Here is a 14355-nt window from a genome sequence, read left to right on the forward strand (position 1 = left end):
ACCATTCCATGGACGGGTAAATATGGGGCCATCAGACCAGGGGCACAGAGTCGCACAGAGTCTCAGACTGAGTTGGGTCAGGCCACCTTTACCCAGAATGTACAGGGTGTAAAACAAAACAAAACAAAAACACCATAACCAAAAAGTCAACTGTGGAGGAGAGGGTTTATTTCCTATTACAGTTGTAGTGTATCATCCAGGGACATCAGGGCAGGCACTCAAAGCAGTACCTGATGCGGAAGCTGTGGAGGAGGAGTGCTGCTGACTGGCTTGTTCCTTGTGGCTTGCTCAGCCTGCCATCCAGGACCACCAGCCCAGGGGTAGCCCCCACCTACATCACATCATCAATCAAGAAAATGTACCACAGGTTTGCCCATAGGCCAATCTGGTGGAGGCATTTTCTCAATTGATGTTCCCTCTTCTAAAATGACTCTAGCCTATGTCAAGTTGTGGTAAGAGCTAGCCAGTACACTGTTCCCTGTCTGGGTTCTGAGCATGACTGAGTGGGTGACATTCAGGTCAGACTATGTGAGGTGTTTGATAAGGTGGTGGTCAGACAAAATGATAGAGATGGAGCATCAGGACAACTTGTATGTCCCCTGCCTGCTTCCTGGTTGGGCGTTTATGGTTTGGCTTAAGCTCTGCGTAGAGATCTCAACCTCAGGCCTTTGTCTTTTCTTCCGCTGAGGTAGCTGGGAAGTGTCTGTGAATCAGAAAAACCATCTCTCCTTTTCTTACAGCCACTCCAACCAAGCTGATGGCTGAGAACAGCACCACAGCTTTGCCAAGACCGGCCACCCTACCCCAGGAGTTACCAGTGCAGGGGCTCAGCCAGGCAGCCACAATGCCGGTGTGTGGGGGACCCCATTTTCTCATTGGGGGGGAGTGCTGCCCTGTGACATGGGACATGGGAACGCACTGAGTCTTGTCGGAGAATAGGTTCTACTTTGGGATGGAGGTGACCAGAGGGTGGGCAGGAGGGCAGGTATTGCAGGCAGGGGTCGTGACGTCACTGCATTTGCTTAGCAACTAATGTTAGACATTTTACCACAAAATGAGCATGGATATGTACTTGAAGAATACAGAATTCAAGTGATTTTAAGAATAGAACTCGGTGCTTCAATCATGAGGGTGGGTGTTTCCCGAGCCTCTTGGGAGCCCTCCTGCTTAAATCTCATTTCACCAGTGGCTGTGAAGACCGGTGTCAGGCTACGCTGTTGATATATGCCAAACCTCTCCATACCACCACAGAGTGATGGTCCTGTACAAAGTCACAGCAGGCCATATGTTGTCATGGATGGTGGCCTGCTGTGCTTCTGTCTCCCCCAGATGTTCAGGGGACACAGCTTGAAGAGATCTCATGAGCACCTGGTTGGTGAGCTGGCAGCTGAGATTTCTCACAGCACACCTCCTCCCTGCCGCCTTGACCCCCTCAGTCCGCCATTGCTCTCCTGGGTGACGCTTTCTATGCAACATGCTTTTATAGTCCCCAGGGACTAGGCACCTATGAGGATCACTTCAGAGGAGTCTTCTTTCTAATCTCCTAAAGCACTTAATAGCCCATGAGACTAGCAGTTGTCCTCTCTCCTATTTCTCTGAGTTGTTCCCCAGCATCCTCAGAATGAGTACCTTGGTCCTCCAGGAAGGAGTCTGTCTAGGAAGGGGCAGCAGAAGGAAAGAGGAGCTGCCGAGCACAGGCAGACAGCAGTGGCCTTGCCTAGCGCATGTAGTGGTAGGGATCCTGCACTCTCAGAGCACCTGAAACCCCTGCTCAAGAGCCGCATAGCTCTTCCACCAGCCATGAGTCGCTCCTAACTACATGTCTTGCACAGAAATCAGTGCAGCCAGGAAATAGAGGTCTGGAACTTTCTGAAAGTCTTCATCCCAGGGCTTGCAGCTGGAACACAGAACCTACAGAAAGCCCAGCCCAGAGCAGCTCAGAAGCGGCTGTTTAACAAAGGTCCTATTCTCTCCTCCCCCAATCCCCAGACTCCTCTGCATTCCTCAGCCTCCTGCGACCTCACAAAGCAACTCCTGCCGCAGAGCCTGCCTCAGACTGGCTTGCAGAGTCCACCTGCTCCAGTGACACAGGTGAGTCAGAGGCAGGACGGAGGAAGAGATGTCTTCTGGGCTGCTGAATCTTCTCACGCTTCTGTGTAGTACACATGCATGTATCAGCTAAGGCCCTACCACAAAGTCAACAGGAGACATGTAACAATGTATCACACCTGTCCTCAACAGCCACAGGGGTCTTCTTCCGCTTCATGTTCTTTCCCCGTGTCTGACATTCATCTTCATAGTCATCTCTGTCTATCATTGTATTTGTTTGTCTTCCTTTCATTTCAAAGAACTCCAAATTTTAGTATCTAGAAGCTATTAATTCATTACTATAAATATCACGTTCCTTGAAAAAAGAGTGCATTCCAGCTCTGCTTCTGCTAAGGGAGTCCTTACTAGTTTCAACAACGCTCCGTGGGTTCTTGTTTGGGTCAGTTCAGGAGAAAGGCATTGGAGATGCAGGGATGCTGGTAGTTTGCAGAGCTGTGGGGAGAAGCAGGCATATAACCAGAGAAACTGCTCTCCCGGGGCCACTTTCTGGGGGAGGTGCTCCTTGTGTTGGCCCAGAAGAGTGGCTAGGAAATTGGTAGATGAATGGACAATAGAAAAAAAGACCTGCGTGTGAGTTTTAGAGGAGAGCTATGTACAGGACAAGAGGCTGAGCATCGGGCCGTCCACTCTTGTCTTGGGGAGGACTGCACAGGTTCACGTGTATCTGCTATGGAGCCCCAAGCTCTGACTTCAGCTCCTTCATGGGCTTTTGGCATTGTCCCAATCTCTGGCCCCGAGTTATACCTGGATCCCAGATGGCTGTTCACCAGAACCTCGTCCTCTCGACGTTTGGCTGTCTCTCTCTCTCTGTTCAGATCTGAGATGGCTGATCGGAACATTTTGGAACATATGCCCTCGTAGAAGTGGTCTCGGATGCTTTCCTGGAATAAGAAAGACGTGTGTTAGCATATGCTTCTTGCTAGCGTCTGGCTTGAGCAGTGATATCAAAGCTGTTCAGCCAGTCTCCTAATTAAAATAGTCCATCTTTAGCCTCATGGGGGAAGAAATCAGAGGAGTGGTTTTCCTTTTCAAGTCCTTGAGACACTTTTGGTAGGAAATTAGTGATTTGTTTCGATCCAAAGGCACAAGGAATGAGACTCCCTTTCACTTCTGGGCCTTACATCTAAAAAAAACAAACAAACAAAACAAACAAACAAAAAAAGGTTCATAATGCCTAATGGTAGGAAATTCTAATTTTTCATGTCTTAAAATTTACTTAATAATAACTGTTCTTGGTCTGTAGTATGCTCTATACCTGATTACAACTGCATTTCTTTAAGATTAATTTTTATTCTTGCATGTGTGTGTGTGTGTGTGTGTGTTGTGTTTATGTGCACCATGTGCGTGCAAGTGCCCGCAGAGGCCGCAGAGCATCAGATCCCTTGGAGGCAAAGTGAAGGGACAGTTGTGAGCTACACATAGATGGCTGAGTCAGGGTCCTCTGCAAGAGCATCAAATACTCTTAATGCTAAGCCATCTACTCAGCCCCAACGACTGTATTCTTTAAGAAATTCTCATATAATGAATGGCTTATGCCAGTGGCATCCTTGAGGCAAGCATCAGGTAGCGATGTGTCCTTCCCCATAGCTCTGTGCTGCTTGAGCCTGTGAGACAGACAGTGAGCCTGGGGGTGGGGTGGGGGGTAAGAAGACCTTGATAGATCCAGGCCCAGTAGGAGAGCACCAGGATGCGATTTAGGGTGACAGAGGGGCTTGCTGTCATCATTAGCACAAGGAACGCTGGCTAGACACCTTGTCACTTCAGAGCTGAATAGTCGTTTTCTCAGAGATCCTGAGAACAGCGACCAAGGGACAGGAAAGAAGTATTTAAGACTGATCTGAATGCTGGCAGAGGTGGTCTCAGGCTGAAATAACTCTTTGATTTGAATTTTTTTAACTTCCTTTTGAAGTTTTCAGCACAATTCAGCATGTTCCAGACCATTAAAGACCAACTGGAGCAGAGGACACGGATCTTGCAGGCCAACATTCGGTGGCAGCAGGAAGAGCTTCATAAAATCCAGGAACAACTCTGCCTGGTCCAGGACTCCAACGTCCAGGTAATGTGCCTGTGCACACTGGCCTCTGTTCTCCTTAGCATTCACTCCTGTTCAGTCAGGACTTTCCCCTCAAGTCCCTAGGTACTGCCTCACAGAACCCAGTGTGCTTAGGAAGTATGCAGACACTCTTCAAGACAGAGCACATGAAACAAATCCACTCGGTGCCAAGCTTGAAATTCCTACAGTGTCCTCTTCCTCACTCATCACTTCTGTTTACTGTCCCTCCCGAACGTCCTTTCATGGAACTATCATTTGGCTTCCCTGCCTAGTTGTCCCCTTGGTCCTGGATACCAGTTCTTAGTAGCTCTGTAGTTGGGTTTATAGTACCAGGCCAGGCTCCTGGGGGAGATGCTGATTGCTCTGCTCTGTTGCCTCCGACGACGGCAGGGACATGTGAAGTTACGCTCCCTGCTCTGCAGCCCAAGGAAGCAGCGGAGGAAGTTGGGCTGTCACCTCCCTGCCCCACCCATTGGGAAAACTCAGTGAGAACACTCTATGTCCGACAGCAGTGGGGTACACCATGAACCCAGATACATTTCTTGGAGTCCTCTTAACAGTCATTTGTTTGGGGTTTGGGGTTTTGCCAGGGTCATAGATACTGGATCTATATCATGGACATGTATGTTACCTGGATTCCCCAACCTCTGGAGTCCTGCATATTTTACTTCAGGACCATTTAAACTTTATAAGTGTATCATCTGTGCCCAGCCTTTGGTGGCAGATGCCACTGCGGCTAACCTCAAGTCTGCCTTGAGAGCCCTAAGCATTTGCAGCCACCCTAGGCAAGACAGAGGGAGTAGAAAGGACACTTCAAGAAAATCACCACAGGACTCTCCCTGCCCATCCCCCTATGACACTGACTCGTTAGCATCCACTGGCACCTATGAGAGAAGAACAATGTTGCAAACTAAGAAGCTGTTGTATGACAAGAGTTACATTATGACCATGTGGTTTCCTTGGATGACCCCAGAGCCCTCTCTCCAGAGGTCTGCTCAGCTCTGCTGGGAGGCACAGGGGACATGGGTGCTGCCTACTGATCCTGTCCTTCCTGCCCCTGCATAGCACACTTACTAGATGGGACACCCAATGCATACCCAGGCAGAAGCCCAGGCATCCCGTTTTGTATTCCTGTAAGAATTACTCAGCAAACTATACTGAAGTCCTTCTTCGCTTTCCCTGCTGCGGCGACTCCCCTGCGTGGACGCTGGAAGACGCCTAGCAGTCGCATGAAATTAAAAGCATGGCTGCCAAACTGTCCAATTCACAAAACGCCACTTGTTACCACTCTTCCCAGAGTGCGATATGTTTTTCCTCACAGATCCGTAACCCAGTCAGTAGCTCTGAACTTGTCTCATTTTGATTACTTTAATGGGGGTTTTATACTAACGGGAAGGGGGGGTGAGGAATTGAAGCAGAAAGTGCTAAAAAGCAAGGTGGGCGTCTGAGCACCCTCCAGAGTGCTGGAGCTTTCTGCTTCCTGCCTGCGCCACCTCAGAGCGAGGTTTTAAAATAACAGGCAATAATGTTATTACTTTTGCTCCCAGTTGTAAAGGGTATGATGTGTCCCCATCTGGGGTACATTTTGTGAACCCACAACACATAGATTATGCTGAAGTACATATATATGTATCTGAGTCCGTCAAACAGCCATGGAAACACAGCCCTCCTGTGCATGGCTTCCCTGTGGAAATCAAGTGTTCTAGTGCACCCCACACACACCCTGTACATACCAAGCCCTACAGTTTGTGCCTCTCTGTGGCTAAGCAGGGCCTTCAGTCTGCACACCTCCCTATGAAACCAGGCTCTCAGGTGCTCATGTTCCTATGCAATGTAAGATCTCCAGTGCACACCGCCCCGTGTGGGAGCCAAGCCCCCCTCCCCCCCCCCCCCAGTGCACACCTCCCTTGCAGAATCTATGTCCCAGTGTGTGCTAGTGAGTTCTTTTAGAATTAGGCTGCGAGGAAATTCTCTGGGATGTTTGATGTTTGCTCTGGGGCAAAAGTGAAAGGTGCACAGGAGCCAAGCTGAGCTGAGGCACTACAGTCGAGAGAGAAAGTGGCCTCCTTAGCCTATGGCTTCTTCATAGAAACCACGCCCTCAGTGTATACATCTCCCCAGTGGATTCTAAGTCCTCATTGTCCAGCTGCCTATAGATGCTACACCCTCGGCATACAGCTCCCTGTGCACGCCAAGCTGTTGGGTGCCCAGCTCCCCAGTGGAAGCTAAACCCCCTGGTGCACGGCTCCCCTGTGGATGCTAACCCCCACCCCATCCCACCCCCATGACTACCTGCCCTGTGGATGCTAACCCCCTGGTGCATAGCTCCCCTGCAGATGCTAAACACACACACACACACACACACACATGAATACCTGCCCTGTGGATGCTTAACCCCCTGGTGCATAGCTCCCCTGTGGATGCCAAGCCTTATCTGTGTTTATTCCTCTGCACTTATCTTCAAAGTGGAATTTTCCAAAAAGAACACGGAGATCCACAGACAATCAAACCAGAGAACGTCTCCTCCCCGAAGCCTGGTTTCTTGTTTTTCACAAGACTTAAATACATCCTAAAAACTCCTACCAAAATGTGATCCTTGAAGGGGAAAAAAAACTGATTCAACTGTAAAAATTTAAGCAAGTGGAAATTATTCTAGCCTCCCCAGCCTTCCCCCAGCCCCCCACGCCCCCTAGCCCCTCTTCCCCATCCTTACTCCCACATATACACCACCAGAGAGGAAAGACAAGAGATAAGGATGACACATTGGCAGTTTGCCAAAGCCCGGCAATGATGCCATATCGTACCAACATTCTTGTAGTGTCTCCATATTAGTGACTTCTGTGTGTCCTATAATGACACCAATGAGGTGTAAAGTCTGCAGGTGTGAATAGTGGACAAGTATATTTAAGTGGGATCTATTTGTCCTAGCATACGTTTCTTACTTGTTTTGAGGTACTGTCTGTTTTCTTATTGCATGTTTTCTATAACCTTTTGAGGTCGGCTTTTGAGAAATCCAAGAAATTCTTCGCTGTTGGTAAAACGGAGGCACAGACATGTATGCCCAGACGCAAACCAGGACCCCCCACCCAGCCAGGGTCGTTTACTGCAGTTCAGTGGACTTACTTCATTGGTTCAGAACTGAAGTGTGTGCTAGTGCGGTCTTTTAAAATTAGGTTAGGAGGAAGTTCTCTGGGATATTTGATGTTTGCTCCCAGGTGAAGGTGTGCTGAGGTCCTCCCGGTCAAGAGAGTGGCCTCGTGCTTTTTTGAGCACGTGTGCCCTCTGCTGGTTATTCAAATGAATGCCTATAAGGACACCTGCAGCCGTAGTAAATAACATGTTCCTTGATTGGCTCTTTGAGACAGCCATCATTCTAGCCTAAGAGCCAGCCACTAGCTGTCCAGCTATGCATGCCTCACTCGTTGGAGCACTGGGAGAACAGGAGGATAAAGACAACAGGTTTCTTATTCCTTAGAGGGCACACACAGTTGGGACAGCATAACATACCAAACCATTAGCTCCATGACAGGAGCAGAGACAGTTTGAGCAAGAAGTTTCATTCTCTTGTTTGTTTGTTTGTTTGAGTGTTTTTCCATTCACTCCTTTAGCAGATCTCTGTACCCACAGTCAAAAAGGGGAGATCTCTTTCTCTCACTTTAAGAATAATGTCCCAAGGTAGCGCTCCTTCCACATTTTGTTTCATCTTACCTACTTAACATGTGCTGACTTCATGACTCTTTGCTGGACAGTTTTATGTTGATTTGACCCAAGCAAAAGCCATCTGAAAAGAGGGAACCGCAGTTGAGAAGATGCCTCCATAAGATCAGGCTGTAGGCCAGCCCTTCTTAATTAGTGATTGATGGAGGAGGGCTCAGCCCCTTGTAGTTGGGGCTACTCCAAGGCTGGAAGCCCTGGGTTCTCAAGGAACACGGGCTGGGCACACTGTGAGGAGCGAGCCAGTATGCAGCACTACTCCATGGCCACCTCAGCTCCCGTCTCCTGTTCTGTCTGAGTTCCTGTCCTGACTTCCTTCGTGGATGAACAGTGACAAGGAAGCATAAGCCAAGTAAACTCTAACCCCAGCTTGCAGTTGGTCGTGGTTTTTCATCACAGCAATGCTATCAGGTAGCAGGATGTGGGGTACTGCTGTGACAGAGCTGAGCATTCGTTTTTGGAAGGACTTTGGGATTTGGGATTAGAAAAGTCATTGAGTCTTCAAAGCTTGATGGGCTGTTCTGCGGGAGCTTCCGAGGTGAGGATGTTGAGAGACATGCAGGGGGTGGAAGCCTGACTTGTGAGGTTTCAGGGAGAAGCAAGGACTCTACAGGGCCTTTTGAGTGGAGAGTCTGTGGTGTCCCGTCAGCTGGAGCTGAAAACTTGGCTGTGATTAACAAGAGGTCAGAAACAGTAAAGTGAAAACTTTGTTGCTGGAACACTGGATGCTGGTCAGCTGGGACTGAGAAATTGGCGGTGATTAGGAAGAGAGCAGCAGCAGCAGCAGCAGCAGCCGTGAGGTGAAATCCTCTGGGAAGTGTTTCCTGAGACTCTGACTCTCTCTCTCACACTCTCTCTCTCTCTCTCTCTCTCTCTCTCTCTCACTCACTCTCTCTCTCTCTCACACACACACACATACACACACATATACACACATATACATACATACACACACATACACATACATACACACACATACACACACAAGCTTGTTCCAGAGGCGGCCAAGGTTGTACCTTACACAGTCAGCTGAACTTGGTAGTTTAAGAGTCACCCAGCTGCTACTGGTTTTAAAGGCATGAGGGGTCATCGTGAGCAGCTGAGGCTTGGCACTGTGAGAAGCCAGGAGAAGCCATTGGTGAGCCTGCTGCCCTCAAGTGGGCACATGGTTGTGCTGCCCTGGTTTAGAAACTGTAGCTAAATCTACCATGTGCTACAAAGGAAGAGCCTCCCTTCCCAAAGACTGCAGAGCTGGAAGCTTAGAATGGGTCAGGTACAACAGGAGCCATGATACAGATTATCAATGCATGTTTTCAATGCCCAAGAGTTTTGGCTAAAAGAAATATCTGCATGCTTTCGGTTAAGTTATTACTAAGATTATAAAAGTTGTTCCTTCAACATTTAGACTCAATTTGTAAATTATATTTTTTTTTTCTACTTGCAACTCTAATTGGGCCTTAAGACAGCACTGGGTGTATTTTGCTTGGTGCATTTTCTTTTTAAGCCACATCCAATTAGTTTATCTGGTGAACAAACTGTGAATAATCCACATTAATGACCCAAGCCAATGGCAATGTAATATTTCAAAGTCTGAAGCTTTCAGACACCCCGTATATTCCTCAATACAGAAAACGTAAATCCCGTATACTCAATACAGAAAACATAAACCCCGTATACTCAATACAGAAAACGTAAACCCCGTATACTCAATACAGAAAACGTAAAAGTCAAAAACAAAAAAAAATCAGTCACTTAACTATTTAAAATGAAATTTAGTAGCACTTCGGGTGTCCAATGAGACTGATTCCAGAATCTCCAGAGATACCAAAATATACAGATTTCAAGACCTTTTTATAATACAACATGGCATTGCACAAAACAGGTCCACATCCCCCTGTGTTCTTTAAACCAAGTCTGTCCAATCCACAGCCTATATTGTGAACTCTCAAGGTCAGCACAAGGTTGTTTGGGGGGGGGAGTATTTGTAACTTGATTGCATGTTTTTTGAACTCTACAGATGACAACATCCCATCCCCTCAAAATATCAGGCCAGCATTATTAGACATCTTTTCATAGCCTAAGACAATTCGGTTTTGTCGAGTATGACCTGGATACACTAAAAGGTTGTCACGTCTGCTTTGAATCATCTCTAGATTGTTTGTATACCTCCAACAGTGTGTGTGGTATGTAAGTACTTAGTATAACACATATGTTTAGGAAATATTGACAAAAGGCAATCTATAGTTGGTTCGGCACAGAAGAAATCCTCTCCCAAGTGGTTTTGATCTAAGTCTAGAGATAGAAAACCCCCCCAGACATGAGGATCAACCTTGTGTGGTACAAACTGTTTGAACTAAATCAGAATCCTCACGAATATTTCAGCATTTTCTTGAACTAATAAAGGTGCCGCAGCCTTAACTGTCTAAGACAGCTTATGTAACAAATCATGATTATAAAACAAAGTGTGACTTTAAGGCATGTGGGTGATAGATCATTCTCTGCTCTTATTTCTCTATCTGGAAGGCTGAGTCACCTTCTCAATGGAAGCAGGGCTGTCCCATCTCCTCGAGTCCTGGGTTGAAGTTGCCTAGGAGCACTGTGGGTACAAACCCTGGTCACTGGGCAGAGATTTCAGGTTGGGCATAAGACCCAGTCCCACTCTGAGTATACCATGAGCCATACCGTGCCATGCCACCATTAGGATACGGATCGGATCGTTCTGTTCCTAGGATGCGTCTCCTCACCCTTCTAATATGACACGGATGAGGCAACCTGAACTTTGGAAGGGTATCAGTCTGTGCGAAGAAAGCCTAGATGTAAGACTCTTTGGTCAAGTTGAAGTCACCTAACTGTGGCCCTCAGGAAGGCAGAGACAATATCTCCCTGGTCCAGCCACTTATATCTAGTATGCTGGCTCATGTGGGCTGCAGCATAAGAGCACACCTCCTGCTACTCAGTCAGGGAATTGCTTTTAGTTGTGTCGAGGATCCCAGGCGTTTCCCCTCCTCTCTGGGACGAAGCAACAATGGTATTTCACTGGCATTTCTCTTCTGTCCTTAGATGTTTCTGCAGCAGCCAGCTGTGTCCCTGAGCTTCAGCAGTGCGCAGCGACCAGCAGCTCAGCAGCAGCTGCAGCAAAGGCCCGCTGCACCGTCTCAGCCCCAGCTTGTGGTCAACACTCCACTGCAGGGGCAGATCACGTCCACCCAAGTCACAAACCAGCACCTGCTCCGAGAATCGAATGTGATATCCGCCCAGGTACTGTACCCACTTCTGCTTCCTGTCCGTCCCGCTAGGGTAGACATGCTCTTACAGCTAAGATGTACTTGGCTCCGGCAGATGTCAAATTCTAGAAACCTAAACGCCCTTCTCCGGACTAGGGAAATAATACAGTGGTGGGCTTTTTCATTAATTATTACTGTAAAGCCATTTTTGAAGGTTCAAAATGTATTCTCTCCTGCACTTTGTACTGGGAGAAGCGGCGCTGATGGTTAAAGCTAGATACTCGAACGGAGCAGAGTAAGGTCCTAAGCCCCTGCTTCTGGGAGTTCTCAGCACAGCGGGCAGATTGCTGCTTCTCCAGCAGCCTTCGCGTCCACACAGCTCCTAGGGCTCCTGTGAGCATCTGTTCCCTGGGAGCATCAATGGAAGAGGGGTTTTGTGGACTGCATCGTGCTCCTTATCAGTACAGAATCCGGGAACTGGGCCATCTAGTGGACAGATAAATAAAGGCATCCTCCAGATCCACAGGGGATAGCGTGAACCCACTCTTGGAGCCTAAAACTTGAGGAGATTCGATTCCCTTGCATTAAATGGTACAGCATTTACACAAGACGTGTGTGCTCCTGTATAATTTATTTACTTACTCATTTAGTGACGCTGGGGTTCAGACTCAGGACTTCTCCCATGCCGTGGAAGCACTGTACCCTGGTGCTCCACTCCAGACCCCCTAATATTTTAATTCATTTTAGATGTTTGTTTGTTAATTTTATGTGTAGGGGTGTTTTACCTGCATGTATGTCTATGCGCTATGTGCCTGGTGCCCACAGAAGCCACGAGAGGATATCAAATACCCTGGACATGGATTTACAGGTGGTTGTGAGCCACCATGTAAGTGCTGGGAATTGAACCTAGGACCTCTGGAAGAGCAGCCAGTGCTGTTAAATGCTGAGCCATCTCTTTAGCCCCCCTAGATGATTTATAATGCCCCATACTGCACCAGTGCTGTGGAAATAGTTGTCATCTAGGGATGATGAGAACAGCTGTGTATGATCAGTATGTGTCTTTTTCAAATACTTTTATTGGTTATTGAAGTGATAGATCCGTGTAGCAGGAAGCTTAGTCCATCTTTATGCAAATTAAGAGTTTTGCCTAAAAACACAGCCTTTTAATCTGACAGGGTCATCAAAACAAAACAAACATCTGAAGGCTGGGAGTAGCCCACAGGGCTCTGGAAAAGCAAACTGAGGCAGAGTTAGTTCAGATACCAAAAGATGTTGTAAACGTCAAAATCTAAAACCTTGAGTTGTCATTGTAGGAACGGCCCATCAGTGTCACATACAGAACCAGAAAATCGGGGCCGGGCCACCCCCTCGTTCACTCGTGATTTGAGTCAGCAGATATTTGCTGAAGGCTCCCTGCATGGCCAGCACTGAGAGAACCATGAATGAGAAAGAAAACCCTCAGCTCCAAAAGGGAGAACAGAGAAAAAAAAAATGTGTGCACATCAGAAAATGTCAGAGGGTGGGGTGGGAACGGTGTACAGATGAGTTGAAGATTTAATATGAGCAGAAGAGGTCTCCCTGAGAGGACTGTATCTCAGCAAAGCCCACAGTGTGTGGTGAGAGTCAGCTGGATCAGCATCAAGTGGAGGAACATGGCACAAAGATTGGCCGGCACGTGCAAAGGTCCTGAGGCCGACAGGCCCAGCGAGGAGCAGAAACAGCAAAGAGCTCTTGGTTTCCAAAGTAAAATCCGTGAAGAAAAAAAAAATTAATCCTAGTTCAATGAATGGTTCAGTTCTGCTGAGAGCCTGGCACTGCCCATGAAATTTTAAGAATCTTCAAGGGGCTTACAATCCAATGGGGAAGATATTCAAAATAGAAACAATTCACTGCACAGTTGGTGGGTCCTAACTTAGAGGAGAGGCAAGAGTCAGCAGATAAGAATTCTATGAGGTTTCCTAGAGAGATGGTATGAGTTCTTTCTCTCTCTCTCTCTCTCTCTCTCTCTCTCTCTCTCTCTCTCCTGTTAAATGATATTCCAGGGTCCAAAGCCAATGAGAAGTTCCCAGCTGCTGCCTGCCAGCGGCCGTTCACTGAGCAGCCTGCCATCCCAGTTTAGCAGTACAGCTTCCGTGCTCCCGCCTGGCCTGAGCCTCACCACGGTTGCTCCCACCCCTCAGGATGCCAGCCAGTGCCAGCCCAGCCCTGACTTCGGCCATGACCGGCAGCTCAGGTATGACACTAGGCTGTTGAAAGGACAGGAAGGGGTCACTTGCCCTTTCCCTTCATCTCTCCATTCTGCACAGCAAACGTCCAAGGCTTCCCAGTTGGTCTCAGCTGAGGAGGTAGCAAGGAAGACCTTGGGATCCTGAAGGTCATGGGCGTGACCCATTGTGTGGCTCAATTGCCTTTGAGAGGCACAGTTTGGGTACTGTTCTAGTTTCGTTTATGTTTCTGTAATAAAATCCTCTAACAAGCAGGAAATTGGGTGAAGACGGCATTTTATTCAGCTTACAATTTCAGGTTAATATTCATTATGGCGGGGAAAGTCAAGGCAGGAACTTCAAATATCGAGTCACATTACATCCACAGTCAAGAGCAAAGTAAAGTGCACACTTGCTTTCCTCGCTTGTGCTTGGCTTGAGTACACTACCCTTACACATTTCAAGAGCCCTGCCTAGAGAATGGTGCTGCCCACAGTGGGCTGGACCTCCCTGAAGTGATTAAGACAGTCTCCCCCAGGATATGCCCACAGGCCAACACAGTATAGACAGTCCCTCACTGAGACTGTCTTCTAGGTGATTCCAGACTGTGTCAAGGTGACAGTGAGAACTGGCCATCTCAAGTACTGACTACGATATCTCTCTCTCTCTCTATCTCTCTCTCTCTCTCCCTCTCCCTCTCCCTCTCCCTCTCCCTCTCCCTCCCTCCCTCTCTCTCTCTCAAAGGCTGTTGCTGAGCCAGCCCATCCAGCCTATGATGCCTGGATCCTGCGATGCCAGGCAGCCCTCAGAAGTCAGCAGGACTGGACGGCAAGTCAAGTAGGTGGGAATGGGGTGGGCACCTGGGTGGAGTAGTCTGAGCCTGGCCCTTTCATTTTCTTAAAATGATGCTCCAGGAGCTAATGTTCCCGACAATAGTACTCCAAGCTTTCGGGTTCACTGTGGATGTTCTACAAAAAAACAGGATCAAGCCTTCAGAGGGGCTTTCCTCGCACTTTCCTTTCACTGGTGCTCATGTAAATAGATAAAAACC

The 14355-nt window shown here is 47.9% G+C and overlaps 1 protein-coding gene across 1 annotated transcript in view; it reads left to right on the forward strand.

The window, feature by feature from the left end:
* The window catches only part of Npas2 (neuronal PAS domain protein 2), a 164746-nt gene that overhangs the window by 135981 nt on the left and 14410 nt on the right, over positions 1-14355 (forward strand). Inside the window, exons 14-19 of the mRNA XM_029482993.2 lie at positions 741-850; positions 1990-2091; positions 4019-4165; positions 10937-11134; positions 13143-13333; positions 14049-14141. Coding sequence (XP_029338853.1) covers positions 741-850; positions 1990-2091; positions 4019-4165; positions 10937-11134; positions 13143-13333; positions 14049-14141 — 841 coding nt within the window. The remainder of the gene's footprint in view (positions 1-740; positions 851-1989; positions 2092-4018; positions 4166-10936; positions 11135-13142; positions 13334-14048; positions 14142-14355) is intronic.

Source organism: Mus caroli, unplaced genomic scaffold, assembly GCF_978045245.1.
Source record: "Mus caroli unplaced genomic scaffold, Mus_caroli_1 scaffold_1, whole genome shotgun sequence".
Taxonomy (NCBI): domain Eukaryota; kingdom Metazoa; phylum Chordata; class Mammalia; order Rodentia; family Muridae; genus Mus; species Mus caroli.